At 40.2% G+C, this 13,548-nt stretch overlaps 2 protein-coding genes across 2 annotated transcripts; one reads left to right on the forward strand and one right to left on the reverse strand.

The window, feature by feature from the left end:
• Positions 1-3,710: 3,710 nt before the first annotated feature.
• htatsf1 (HIV-1 Tat specific factor 1) lies at positions 3,711-8,087 on the reverse strand. The gene is made up of 10 exons (XM_083926616.1): positions 7,913-8,087; positions 6,820-6,984; positions 6,325-6,535; positions 6,039-6,086; positions 5,646-5,800; positions 5,310-5,473; positions 5,056-5,152; positions 4,870-4,959; positions 4,405-4,542; positions 3,711-4,130 (listed from the first exon to the last, which is right to left on the reverse strand). The coding sequence occupies exons 2-10, from the start codon at positions 6,982-6,984 to the stop codon at positions 3,876-3,878; spliced, it is 1,323 nt and encodes a 440-aa protein (XP_083782742.1). The 5' UTR covers positions 7,913-8,087; the 3' UTR covers positions 3,711-3,875.
• A 798-nt stretch (positions 8,088-8,885) lies between these two features.
• On the forward strand, positions 8,886-12,166 carry bod1 (biorientation of chromosomes in cell division 1). Its single transcript, XM_083926397.1, has 4 exons — positions 8,886-9,093; positions 10,407-10,531; positions 11,330-11,544; positions 11,631-12,166. Exons 1-3 carry the CDS (start codon positions 8,944-8,946, stop codon positions 11,541-11,543), a joined length of 489 nt encoding a protein of 162 aa, XP_083782523.1. The 5' UTR covers positions 8,886-8,943; the 3' UTR covers position 11,544; positions 11,631-12,166.
• Positions 12,167-13,548: the final 1,382 nt, after the last annotated feature.

Genomic DNA, 13,548 nt, shown 5'->3' on the forward strand with positions numbered 1-13,548 from the left:
CAGTCCTGTTCCTTGTGGAGCCACATCTCCTCCACCGCTCTGCTCTCTTTCTGCAGCTCCTGTGTTTTCTTAAAGCTCTCTTCCTTCCTTGCTGTCTCGCGCTGGTTGATCTTTGTCTGTAGGTCTCTAACTTTGGCCAGGCTCTGTAGATTTTCCTCTGCCAGTGTCCTCATTATATTTCTGACACCGGCGATCACATCTTCCTTTTCCTGAATGATCTGACTCACATTCTTCACCCGGTCGAGGTGTAGAGCTTCAAGCTTGGCTGCTACCTCTTCGTTTAACTGTGTCACAGTTTTGTCAAAGGAAAGTTTGATCTTATTTAGCCGGTCCTGCTCTGCCTTCCAGGATTGTTTGAACTTCTCTGTGAGCATCTTCTGGGCGTGCAGACTTTCTGTCAGCTGACGGACTTCTGCCTTTTTTTCTTTACATTTTCTATTCAACTCTTTGTGCTGAATGTCAAACTGATTTTGATTGGCTTTTGCAGACCTTATAGCATCATACATGTTGTTTCTGGTCATTAACAGAGTTGACACCCAATAGTGCCTTTCATCCAGCAGAATCTTTTTTTCTTGATGCCAGCTGAGCTCCTTGATGGCTGTCTGTTCCCTCAGAGCATCATTTTCTGCAGTCAGCTTCTTCTTTTCCACTTTGAAGTGCAGAAGGACTTGTTGCAGAGTGTTCAGGCACATTCTGGGTTCACACTGAGAGCACTGAAAGACACAAATATGCATGCAATAGACAAGAGGATGAAGTGTATCCATCTGTTGTAAACGAGCCCTGTATCACTGCCAGCTAAATTAAATGCCCTTAATTGTGTGCATTGATCTCAAAGATTTTATTTAAATAAATGTCTGTTAAGTCACTATCTATCATTGAAGGAGGCGACACAATGGCGACTGAGTCTATGCCCACTGATGAAAGTATTGCAGTATTTATGTTTTTGCATAATTAAAAACTGGGTGTCTATGGAAACATTCCTCGAAATACAAAATGCTGTATTGTTTAGTGTAAATGTGTCCCAGTTTATTTCCTGTTTAAGTGCATCTGAATGACATCAGTTGACAGGAAGTTAACAAGGACCCAGAATGCAGTGGGATGTTTAATTGATAATGTTGGTAGACCTTTTCAAAGTTGTAAACATAAACATTCTAAATGTGTTCCAGTTTTATTCCTGTTGCAGTGAATGTGAATGACATCAGCTGACAGGAAGTTGACAAGGACCAAGGCTGTTGCCTAGCAATGGAGTTCCATTAAAAAGGTTCATACACACAACAGATGGAACTGTTCTGAAAATCAACAAGAATCCAGATTGCTTAGTAACTCCGAGTCCAATTTTTCCATTGTTTTCTTTTAAATAAACTGAAATCTGCCACTTTAACAGACTTTTCGTGGTCACTTAACGTTAACAGTTATTAGAAAATGTCAAATGCATACTACCCACAAAAAAAACTCATGTCAAAATGTCCAAAATGTCACAAATGTCACCTTGTGCCTTTAACTCAAAGTAAACACATAACTGGATTTTTTTTTTTACTACAAACACTAAAAACACACAGTGTACAGTGCAGATGTGTCAGTACAACATATTAATTTAAATTAGAAACTACTGTGGGAATGAAAAAACAATTAACAAACTAACTAAACTAACTCAATCGTCTCATCTCTTCTCTTTTATATAAATGATGTGGGGATATAAGTGGTCATTCAGTCTGAATATGAGGCTACGCTTGAAAACGATTAATAATCTATTTGTTGAAGCTTTCGACAAAAGTTGAAGAAATAAAGGAAAACTGGGGTGTCCTAATGAAGTGTAACTGAACATTAGCTGTGTAGTAAATCTTACCTCCTCCTTGTTGTTGCTTTGCTCCATGTCCTCTGAACACAGATACTGGAGCGGTACTGGCGCTGTAGTATTTGCTTGTAGTTCTGGTGTGCTTTCCAAGGTTAATGAGAGGTGTTTCTCTGTTGGAGGTCAGGTTGTAAGTAACTCACTGGAGGTTTGTCACAAGGTTTTAATCAAACACAACATGTATGTTGTCATAGCGATCTGCATTTTGTATCTTTCCAAATTTCAGAATGTGATGATGGCATGAGACTTCCAAATGTCACAAGTTCAAACAACTTTATTAAAACACATCACTGTTCGGGTACAAGTGGCCGAAATGGGTTTTCTCAGGAGGGTGGCTGGAGTCTCCCTTAGAGATAGGGGGAGAAGTTCAGCCATCTTTGAGGAACTCGGAGTAGAGCCGCTGCTCCTTTGCGTTGAAAGGAGCCAGTTGAGGTGGTTCGGGCATCTAGTAAGGATGCCCCCTGGGCGCCTCCCTAGGGAGGTGTTCCAGGTACGTCCAGCTGGGAGGAGGCCTCAGGGAAGACCCAGGACTAGGTGGAGAGATTATATCTCCACACTGGCCTGGGAACGCCTCGGGATCCCCCAGTTAGAGCTGGTTAATGTGGCCCAGGAAAGGGAAGTATGGGGTCCCCTGCTAAAGCTGCTGCCCCCGCGACCCGACCCAGGATAAGCGGATGAAGATGAGATGAGATGAGATCAGTGTTCTTATTTACAGGAGAGTGTCTTATTGACAAGACAGTGTAGTATTATTTTTATCTGCTTGGCTCATGACCCTGGTTACCTCTCACAGATCCAGATACTGGACATTGAAAAGGAAAAGGGTCATTTTCTACCTATTTTGTTGAAGTTTTGTTTGCATTCATGTACGTATGTTAAAATTAGTTGGTTCTTATTTAAAGTTTCCCTTTTGTATGAAATACTGTATGTTTGTTCACCTATGAACCCAAGTCACCACACAGCACCATCAATGATGAAATCACACCCCAACATGCAACCTTTGTGGAAATGATCGTTCCTTTAAATGTGTTCTATTTTTGAAGGTGTTGTTAAAATTAGCAGATGTTTACTTTTTACTAACATACATGTTTTTCCACAAAGCTCGGGCAATGTGTCGATATACACCATGAAACAATATGAATTTTGCTTTTATAATTTAAACCGAAGTAACTTTCGCTTTAATATCTTTGTAATTGTGGGCAAAGTTATACAATAAACAGTCTTTAACCATTCTGAGAAGTCCCTATAGCAGCTCAGGAAAATATGAACTTGATGCCAAAAAGATTGCTGCCAGGTCAGTTCTGCTCCACAGACTGACAAACCTGGAGTCAAGATGAAAAGGGTCGAAACATGCAGCTTATCTTACCAACAAGTCGAGTTTCAAACAAAATGCACCTGAAGGGTGATCTAAGCAAGGAGCTAAAATACAATAAAAGGACAAAATAGATAATTTCTAGTATATTTGGTAATTTAAATCAATTTCTAGGTATTTTCATTTTCGGGACACATGGGAATCCTGCCTGATAAAAAAAAATACACCCCTCTCTCTCTCAAAAATAAAATAAAAAATGTGCATTTAACTATTGTAGTAGCAGCTGTTGTAGTCTAGTTGTTTGTGTTTCAGTTCTTCTTCTTTAAAAACTCTAATGTATCCGTGCATCATATTCTTAGCATTTCAAAAATGAAGTGAACACTGAACAATCTTCTCCAACTCAAATGTAACAGTTTCTATTTTGAATTCATTAATATTTTAAGATTATCGGCACAAAAAATATAAAACTGGCACACTGAAGGGGAAATCTATGTGATGCTTGTCAAGTGCAGCTCTAATTACAATGTAACCAAAATGATGAAAATAAGGTAGACAAAATCATAATTTTATTTTTCTACATTACAAAACAGGTCAAACTGTCCAAATACCAACTCGTCCTCCTCGCCTGCTCAAAGCGGAGGTTTGCCACAGTTCATATTAAAGCAGGACTGTCCTAATTGGTTTCCAGGGGACAAAGGATGTGCATGTCAGAATCTAGGCTTCCTCATCATCACTTCCTGCTAGGCTGCTGTCTGTAGAGTCTGCTTCCTCTTGCTCTTCCTTTTGCTGTGGTTCTGTCTTCGGTTGCTGTTCGGTCTCCGTGGTGCTGGAGGGTTCTGTGGGTTCTGTAGTGGTGGTGCTGCCCTCTGCTGGCTTGGCTGCGCTGTTCTGCTCGGCCTGATTGCCTCCCTCAAGGAAATTGGACCAGCCCTTAAGTCGCTCCTCCCGCTCACGTGACGTCTCTTCCACCTGCAAAACAGCATTAGCATGAAGGATGCAAATTCTTACCCGATGTAAAATATCACAATTACTCAAATAGCAAGTGCTTTGTTGGTAAGAGTCATGACCGACGGGCTCCGGTAGCCTATGATACGTTACTGATATGTTATTCCAACTTATATTCACTATGGGTAAGGCTTCAAAGATGCTGCATCTGTAAAAATTTCCATAAAGCATCTCAACGACATTTTATCCTCCTTCTTGCTTGCTAAATGCCCATATGTATTTTGGATAAGTGGTTTACCTGATAGTCTGTCGTTCCATCCCAAAGCAGTGCAACCAGCTGCCGTCCTGCAAACCAGCGACCATTGAACGACTGAATACATGCATCGGCTTGTTCAGGCTCCTTGAATGCAACTGATGCGACGCCGTCCGGGTGTCTCTGCAGCAGAAACACAAACACATACCAGCTCTTCATTGATGCCACAAATATGGATTATAACAAGTTGATAACTGGGTCCAAATTGTTCAAATCTTATGTTTTTACACACAAGTGCAACTGCTTATTGGCTCCTTTACAGAGGGTAAATATCCTTTGTTATATTAGCACCACGCAGCCAGGCTCAGCAGATTTTTTTCTTTGACCAAGAAAACGTAAATGAAAATAAATGCTGTGCCGATATTCTCATTAAATCTACAGTGAGTGTTCAGACTCAGCGATAACTAAATGGTTGCGTTGATGAGACAGCATGAATGACAATAAACTCACATCAAAGAGGATAACCTTCTTGACCTCCCCGAACTTCTCACACTCCGTCCGCAGATCCTCGCGATACTCATTCAACTCCAGTGGGTCTTCCTACGAAGGCAAACACAAGAGACCACAGAGATTGAAACCCTCTATGGAAAGTGTGTACGTGTGAACGAGTATGTTCATGTTTGTGTCTCTCCACACCTCAAAGTCACTGGGGTGGAACATATTCCTAATGATGACAACTTTTTCATGTCTCTTCCTCACTTCTCCTTGCTTCTCTGGCCTCCAGTCCAACTGTCTACATAGGAAAAAAAAAGACAAACAGAGGAAACGCTCAATTATTTGTCTTTTCGTATTACATTTTGGCATACTGGGGAGTGTTTTTCCCGACATGCAGAGTGGGACTTGTGGGAGGTTGAAAAAAAAGAAAAAAAGAAGAAAGAAGTAGAACTTACTTCTGTTGCTGATGCAACCTCTTCTTATAATCTTTGTTCTTCTTCTTTTTCTTGCTGGCGTCATACTGGCCCTTTAGCTCAAACCGTGCTGCTTCCACGTGGAGTCTGTAACCTCGGACCTCCGACTCATCAATCAGACGCAAAGCCAAAGCCACCGATTCTTTCTACAGAGAAAAACACACACAATCTGTCAGTTCAGTGGAGCACAGTGCAATACTAACCAATACTTCTTTTATGTTTTGTGTCAATCACAGCTGACACCCACGTGGGCCCTCTAGGTCACATCGCGGTGGAAACTATCAATCAAGCTTTAGGCAAGAAAGAGGACAGCCAAACCTTGAGATAGCAGCAGAGGCCATCTCCCTTCAGATTTCCCTCTTTGTCCTTGTAGAGTTTGACCTTGTACTCTTCAGTGATGGGGTCCCGCATTACAATGCCACACTTGGACATCAACTCAGCAAACTCATCATTGCTGATGTCGGGAGGCAGGCCTGAGCGGGAGGGAGACCAGGAGAGAGATATGAGAGAGAGAGAGAGAGAGAGAGAGAGAGAGAGAGAGAGAGAGAGAGAGAGAGAGAGAGAGAGAGAGAGAGAGAGAGAGAGAGAGAGAGAGAGAGAGAGAGAGAGAGAGAGAGAGAGAGAGAGAGAGAGAGAGAGAGAGAGAGAGCAGAGTCAGCTACTCATTGGACAGCTGTCCCCATGACAATTAGAAAAGAAAGCAATACCAACCTGATACGTAGACGTTTGTGTTTTTATTGTCTTCAATATCAAACCATCCTACAAACAAAAAGGGGGGGAAAGCATTTATCAAAAGATGCATTTATACAAACTTAAACGTGGACTTTGTAAATATAAATCTATTCTGGTAATAATCACTATTGTAGACAGGGAGAAAGATGTAAACACACACCAAAGAACGTAGCTCTTTAAAAAACACCATCATTAGTTGATTTCCTTTAATGTGTTAGTTACTGCACAGGTTTTCTCTCTTCTCTCAGGATGGACGTCACTTTACCTGGCTCTGCTTTCCTCTTCTCCCCTTTCTGTTTGGCTTCTTTAGCTGGGGTCTCATGCTGGTCTCCTGGTTTCTCCTTTTCTGGGGGCTTGCTGCCTGGTTCTGTGGCTGCTGGGTTGGAGCTGCTCACTGCAGCTTTGGTGGTATCTGGATCTCCGTCCTGAGTGAAGCCATAGTTGGCCTGGTAGGCTGCAATGAAGTCCTCTGTTATCTAGAGAAACAAAGCAAACCTACTTAAAAAGGAACACAGTTACTACATAGAAAAAAGAGAGGTCTGCAATACAGTTTGGGGTGCAGTGATCTGTACTTAGTGCTTCCACAACCCAAGTACAAGCTGATACGATGAGACCTTAAATCCTAAACATTATTGTTGCCATGCCACAGCTCCCCCAGTCGGAGTAACCTAGCATTCTGTAAATCCCAAAGGAAGCCAAACAACAAAATGAGGTTACAACATAGGAAAACAAAAGCTGAGAGGTAAAGAAAAGTTCATACTCTAGGGAACCAGGCCTTCTTTTCATGGTCCCAGTCATACACAGTCCCATCCTCTGGGTCAGTATAGGTGTTGGGGTCAGAGCCATCCTCATTTCTCCGGTCATAGAGTTCCTGCATCCGCAGCTGCTCCGTAAACTCTTTGTTGGCATCTGATTGACCAGTCATCTGCAACAAGAATGTGAAAGCATCCAGGTCAACAAGCCATTGCATTTCAGCATGTACAAAGCAGTTGTATTATGCCCCAAAGTGGCAACACTGTGTCGATTTAATATCCTGCTTTTCCATTTTCTAATTATAACTTCAGAAGCTGTTGCAAAGATTAAGGATGGTTTGGTTAATATCTATCAAAAGTTAGAAAAGAAAGCAAAGAAGCTCGACAGCGCTCTTTTCCCTGGGCTCATAGATTCAGTAAAGATTGGTTGCATGTGGCCAAATCAGGATAGTAAAGGCATTTGTCCCAGTCGCGCCAGTGCTGTAAAAACAAACAATAAACAGCTCTGCTTACTTAGCCAGTTATATTTTAACATGCTCCTCCTGATACATGACTGCCCACAACAAAACCCCTTCTCAAATAAGAAAAGATAAGATAATCCTTTATTAGCCTCGAAGTGGGGACATTTTCAGTGTTATAGAAGCAAAAGAGCATAGTGCATATAACAAAAGCATCACAAACAAGTGCAAAATATAATAATAGCCTATGTCAACAGCAAAAAAAAGCGAATTAACAGTTAAAATGGGCTCAAAACTGTTTTAATAAAAGCAGACTGGTCTGTTTATTTTACTGAAGCCTTAAGCCAACCAATCATATGTTGTAACTTGTACTGACATGAAAACTGTTTTTAGCCAGTTGCTTAAGTTCATCAGAGTATGATTATTGAGACCTGACAGCTTGAATCATGATGTCTTCAAGCCAGTTAAAGGGTTCAGACATGTGCAAATCTACTACATCAGGACCATTTACTAACATGCATTTGAACACATCCAAAGGTCTGTGCTTGTGAGTGTTAACGTTAAAGCTACTTAGCATCCTCCTATGTAGGTATGGTTAGTACTGGTAATAAGCAGTAAGCAGACATGAGATAGACATCGTTACCTTTACAGCAATAATCCAGGCGATTTAAATGTGAGGTGCGAAGGTAAACAGACTCCCTCCGCCTGAGGACCAACAGATCACACTCAGCTTTTCTGTTTGGAGGATTCAGCTCGTGTTTTTAATGTGTTTTACTTCAAGACGTTTTCACTGCGCGCTAACGTTTATCCATGACCCCTGCACACCCGACACGTCAATGAAGTACTTCCGAAGTCATGTTTACACTGCGCATGCGTGGTAACTGGGACCGAAGCGCTCGATTTGTGATACGGCGTATTCCTTTTTCACCATAGCAACCAACTATAGGGGATGTATCACCAGCCGGACGGCGTTCGCTGGTATTATCCCTATCCGGACGGATCTGGTCTGCTGCAGTTTCCGGTCCTTTCGTGGTCCCTTTACTGGGTGAGCTCCACCGAAGTGCAAGTAGAATTAATTTACACACTTCTAAGAATTTACAAGTGAAGTTTCATATGTGTACATGGACATTTATATGTCACGTTAGTATATGAAAGTGACGTTGATGAGTCAAAGCAGTCAAAACGTTTGCACTGACAATGTTTTGCACTGTTAAAGCATGTACTTTTATTGTGAAGGACTGAAGTATTGTCCCAGATGTTTTGACAACACTGATGTTAATGAGGACCAGCAGCTCCCAGTGTTTACGGCGAGGAGATCAGGGTGTCCGCACACGGCTAATTCACCGGTGTTAGCCTCCTTTTAACCACTCTTGAAAACATAAAGCTAAGTTAGGCCGTTAAAACAATATTTGGTTACAAATATACGAATGTAGACATTAGGTTAACACCATTGAATTAACTCTAAACACAACAGCTTCATTTATATTCGTAGGTTAAACAGAAAGTTTGATAGAATTGAGCCAAAAACTGTCCTCCACCAAAGGAGCGATCACTCCGCCCGCCCTTGGCAGCACGAGTCGAATGCAAAAACAAGCGCCGTCAGCTCAGCTAGCTAACTAGCTTTCAATGTAGCTAGCAGGTAAGCAACTTGGCAAATATATACTTCGGTTTGAAATGGCGGAGGGAAGCGGTAACGTTAACGTCGGTGCGGCTAACCTTCCTCCGGGAGACCCGCAGCTGATCGGTATGATTGTGGAGCATCTGAAGAACCGGGGGCTCTTTGACGAGTTTCGTCGGGACTGTCTCGCCGACGTTGATACGAAGGTAGACAGCTAACCAACGCTACTGTAGAAATGGACTCAACGCTAATGTGGGCTAGTATTGCTCGAGTTTATCATTAAATCACTGGTGTTAAGATAGTTATTAACAATGCAATTAAATTCAGTTTATTTAAAAAGGGGACCGTGGAAATTAATAAAACACTTGATAATACATGGGCTAAAAATGCCAGAATTGGTCAGAAGGCAAATTTTCATCTGTAGTCCCCCTGGCATCGATATATATATATATTATTATTATATTATATATATATTTATATATATATTTATATGTGTTTTTATTAGATATTTATATATTATTATTATTGTTATTTGTTTTTTTTTAAAGAACACAAAACAAACAGAACAGATAGTAAGGTAAAATAACGAGCGCAGAATTCAAAACACCAGTGAAAAAATAAAAAAAAACAATACATAGTATGTTGAGTCTGCTATCCAATAGACCACATTCACAACAAATGATTTTAGTGCTGACATGTTTATGTATTGATCATCCAGTGTCTTAAGTGCTTAGTAAAATATGTGTATGTGTTTAGTTCTCTGATATGTTGTTGGAAGACATTTGACATAACACAGAGAAAAGAAGACCTGCATATTTAAGAGACTGACACCAGCATTTTCTGACTTTTTTGCATGAAAAATTACTTTTGATGATTAACAGAATATCTAAATAGTTGGTGATTATATTTCTGTAGCTCTGTTAGTACAGTTAGTTTTCCTTTCATTTGCCATCCTTCTCCATGTTTGTTGTTTATAGGACAGTGACGTTAACTTAATGTGATGAACAAGTGCAATAATAAGTATACTGAGTATTGTACTGCTTACAAGTATGTAATATACCACAGCTGTAAGGTGCTAGAAAAGCATGAAAATGCACCTTGAAATGCTTGAAAAGTGCTTTAATTTGAATTTGGAAAGTGTGTGGGTAGCCTGAATAAATCACACATACATACAACACAAATTGTAATAGGATAATCAGCAAATCACACCACAAAAGTGGTAAATTCATTACACAATAATAATAAATAGAGGATGGCGTAAATGAACCGTTATTACGTAAATCAAGTTCATCAAATACATTCTTGTAGCAGTCTATAAATCTGTTGCTTTTTTATCAGGGAAAGAGGTTTGGAAAAGTGACTTTAATTCTTTTTTTTTTTTAAATGGTTGAGAACCTAAGACTCTTTGTTAATGAATGTAACATCTCCCCAGTAAAAGTAATAAAAGTAGTGTGTTCTTTTCATTGTTGCTCTGTAATAATGACCTTCATCTAGTTTACATCACTGTCATTGCTGCCAGCCTGCCTATCAGAACCTGCGACAGAAAGTGGACAACTACGTCACGACGCACCTGAGCACGCAGGACTGGAACCCGTCTATCAACAAGAACCAGATGAGGAACGGACTGAGACAAAGTGTTGTTCAGTGAGTAACTGTCTTTCACTTACTACTCGTCCTATGTAAAATGTACAGCTACTCTTTGAATTTAGAAAAGAGATCTTCAACAGGGGGGCCTCAGAGTTGGATGAATGCAATGTATTATTAGCAAAGATACATTTGTGAATAAATAAATACATTTACACAACCTTGATGATAGGCTTACTACCACTAATGCAGCTATGCACCCATGCAATTGAGCTGAAGGATTCAATGTGCCTTACAAATGTATGTTTAACATTAACATATGATGTATAAATATATGAATATGTTAATAATGGTCATTGTAATGTCTTAGTATTGTATGCACCATAAAAAAGCTGTGTGTAAAGGCTTTAGGTTGCGCTAGCTGTTAGGCTCAGCAACCTCATGCAACTGTATTTAATACAAAATTTGTAGTAGGGGTCCCTGCCTCATCTCTCTTTCAACTGAGGGGTCCTTGGCCTAAAAAACTTTATAATATTATGTATAGATTTAGAATATTTTAATGATGAATTGTATTCTCTTCTTTCCTCTGGATAAGCAGCATGGTAGTAGTCTAAAATGAATGCTTTTATAACAGACATTTGTAACAGAAATCCAGTCACGGTGCCATATTACCAGTTGTTTAGCGCTGCCCCTTACATAATGTGACTCCACAAAGATTTCTAAACTGATGTTAGTGCTTTAATGGTGACCAACCCTATCTTACAGTTGATTAGACTTGAAAAGAACTTAATTAAAATAAAAATGAATGAGCATTTTAACAACAAATAATGATGATGATTTATTTTTCTGTTTTTTTAGATCAGGTATGCTGGAGTCCGGCGTGGACAGGATCATCACTCAGGTCGTGGACCCTAAGATGAACCATACTTTTCGGCCACACATAGAAACTGCCATCCATGATTTCCTGTCAGGGGACAGGAGGGAGGAGAGCGCCTTGATTTCTAACTCTGCACCGTCTGAACAGACAGAACTACAGGAGGCCCCGTCTGCGTGTGGACCCAAAACCCCCTGAGGTCTGTTTAAATCCAGAAGTACAGTGTAAGGTCATGACCAATTTAGAAATACAGTTTAGAAATCTATCATTTCTGTCTTTCTGCAGGTGCACATGCTGGTCTACACAGAGTGTTGTGTGGCTGTATTAGCCTTTTTGAAAGGTGCAGCATCAGACAAGAGGAGGACAAAGAAGAAGAAGGAGGAGGAGGTTGTTTCCTGCTACCTCTGTTTAAAAGACTAGAGTCAGGACTCTGGAGTGTTTCTGCATCCCAAATGTTCGGCTTGAGATGTTGCTTCATCGCCCGTCTACACTGAACGAGGCTAACGCTGGAGACGTTGGAACTATGAAGAGCGGTTTACTTTTACTGCACTACACACGTCTGCCCATGGCACACACTTGGATTTTTTTATCAGATAAAGTTGTATATTGTGTGATGCAGATCTTTTTACTCAGGCTGTTTGTGTGCATAGACAACCTGTTGCTTAAAAATGTGTTAAACTTGCCAACTACACTGATTCAGAATGATGGGTGAAGTCAATGGGGGGGGTTTCAGTTAGAGGAGGAAGATATTTCTGTAAATATTTTTGGATCACTAGGTTTCATTCTGGTGCATGTGTTTAGTAAGTAGCATTAATTGTGCTTCAGGCGTGCTTTAATAAACACAGTTGACTTCATGCTGTTCCTCTCTGTCTTATTTTTCTTATTGTACCCAGTTGTAGAAAGCCAAACAGTTTATTTACAGTACCAAATCATAACAAAAGTTATCTCAGGACACTTTACAGAGTAGGTAAAGACCACACTCTTATTATGACTTATTTATGATTTACATAGACCCAACAATTGTCCCATTGAGTACGGAGGCAATGAAAACCTTCCCTTTTAACAGACGGGAACATCAGACAGACCCAGCTCTATGGAGGCGGACATCTGTCTGCACCGGTTGGGGAAGAAGAAAAAAAGAGAGACAAAGAGACAGTTCCAGAGATGCAAGCAACCACAAAAGTAACAGTAACTATAATAATATCCATAGTAATGTGAATATGACTTAAGTGTTATGGCAGTTAATACAGCAGAGTAGTAAGAAACAAGCACATCTAAGGTGATAGAATATGACAATGCTAATAATTATGGTGGCAAACATGATCAATGATGAGTAGCGATAATAACAGCTGTGATACAGCGAGACATACCTCTGATGGTGTTTTTATGGCTACAAATTGTATAGTGTAAGACCAGTGATAGTATGTATGACTAATAGTATCAGGAAGTGTCACACAAGACCATGGCAGCAGGCACCACCACGATTTTAATTAATTATGTTTCCTGCAACGAAAACAAGGGACCAGACATCATCAAATAGTACCACTAGGTACAGAAGGTTGTTTTTTTCTTTTTAAAGGCAGAATCCAATCAAACCATTTTCCTAGGCTCATATATTAAAAGGCAAGTCCCCTGATTCACCACAGGACACGGGTCAGTACTTGCTCTGTACCTTTTGCTTAAGTCACAGAGGGACTGTCATTTCAGGACAGTGGGACACATCTACAAAAGACGATGATAGATGGTCGTCCTCCATAGAGCTGGGTCTGTTCGGTGTTCCTGCTGTTAAAAGGAAGGTTTTCGTTGCACAAGATTCCTGGATAAATACTGTATAAAGATATTAATATTATAATCATAGATATTACGACTTCCTGCTTCTCATGGAGGGATTGTTGGGTTTCTGTAAATCATAAATAAGTCTGTGGTCTAGACCTACTCTATAACATGCATATATAAAGTATCTTGAGATAACTTTTGTTATGATTTGAAACTATAAATAAAGTTGAATTGAATTAAAATGTCATAGGATAAAGTCACAAGTGTCTCTGGCTTTGTTTCTAGTTTCCTTACGGGATTAAAGGTTAAAAGTAGCAGTTTCACACTCAAATCCTAAATTCAGGGTTCAAGCTCAGTCCGTCAGTTATGTATGCGCTTGTGCTTTGTGCTTGTGTAACTTTATTGATTTAGCTACTTGTTTTTGGCA

Source organism: Echiichthys vipera (genome assembly GCF_963691815.1).
Source record: "Echiichthys vipera genome assembly, chromosome: 14".
Taxonomy (NCBI): domain Eukaryota; kingdom Metazoa; phylum Chordata; class Actinopteri; order Perciformes; family Trachinidae; genus Echiichthys; species Echiichthys vipera.

Excerpts from the sequence above, each read along its gene's own strand:
- htatsf1 (XM_083926616.1), bottom strand. The coding sequence starts at position 6,984 with ATGACTGGTCAATCAGATGCCAACAAAGAGTTTACGGAGCAGCTGCGG. Across the intron at positions 5,153-5,309 it reads AGGTTGCATCAGCAACAGAA|ACAGTTGGACTGGAGGCCAG; the intron begins GTAAGTTCTACT and ends TTTCCTATGTAG. Across the intron at positions 4,960-5,055 it reads TCCACCCCAGTGACTTTGAG|GAAGACCCACTGGAGTTGAA; the intron begins GTGTGGAGAGAC and ends TTGCCTTCGTAG.
- bod1 (XM_083926397.1), top strand. The coding sequence starts at position 8,944 with ATGGCGGAGGGAAGCGGTAACGTTAACGTCGGTGCGGCTAACCTTCCT. Across the intron at positions 9,094-10,406 it reads TCGCCGACGTTGATACGAAG|CCTGCCTATCAGAACCTGCG; the intron begins GTAGACAGCTAA and ends CATTGCTGCCAG. Across the intron at positions 10,532-11,329 it reads CTGAGACAAAGTGTTGTTCA|ATCAGGTATGCTGGAGTCCG; the intron begins GTGAGTAACTGT and ends CTGTTTTTTTAG.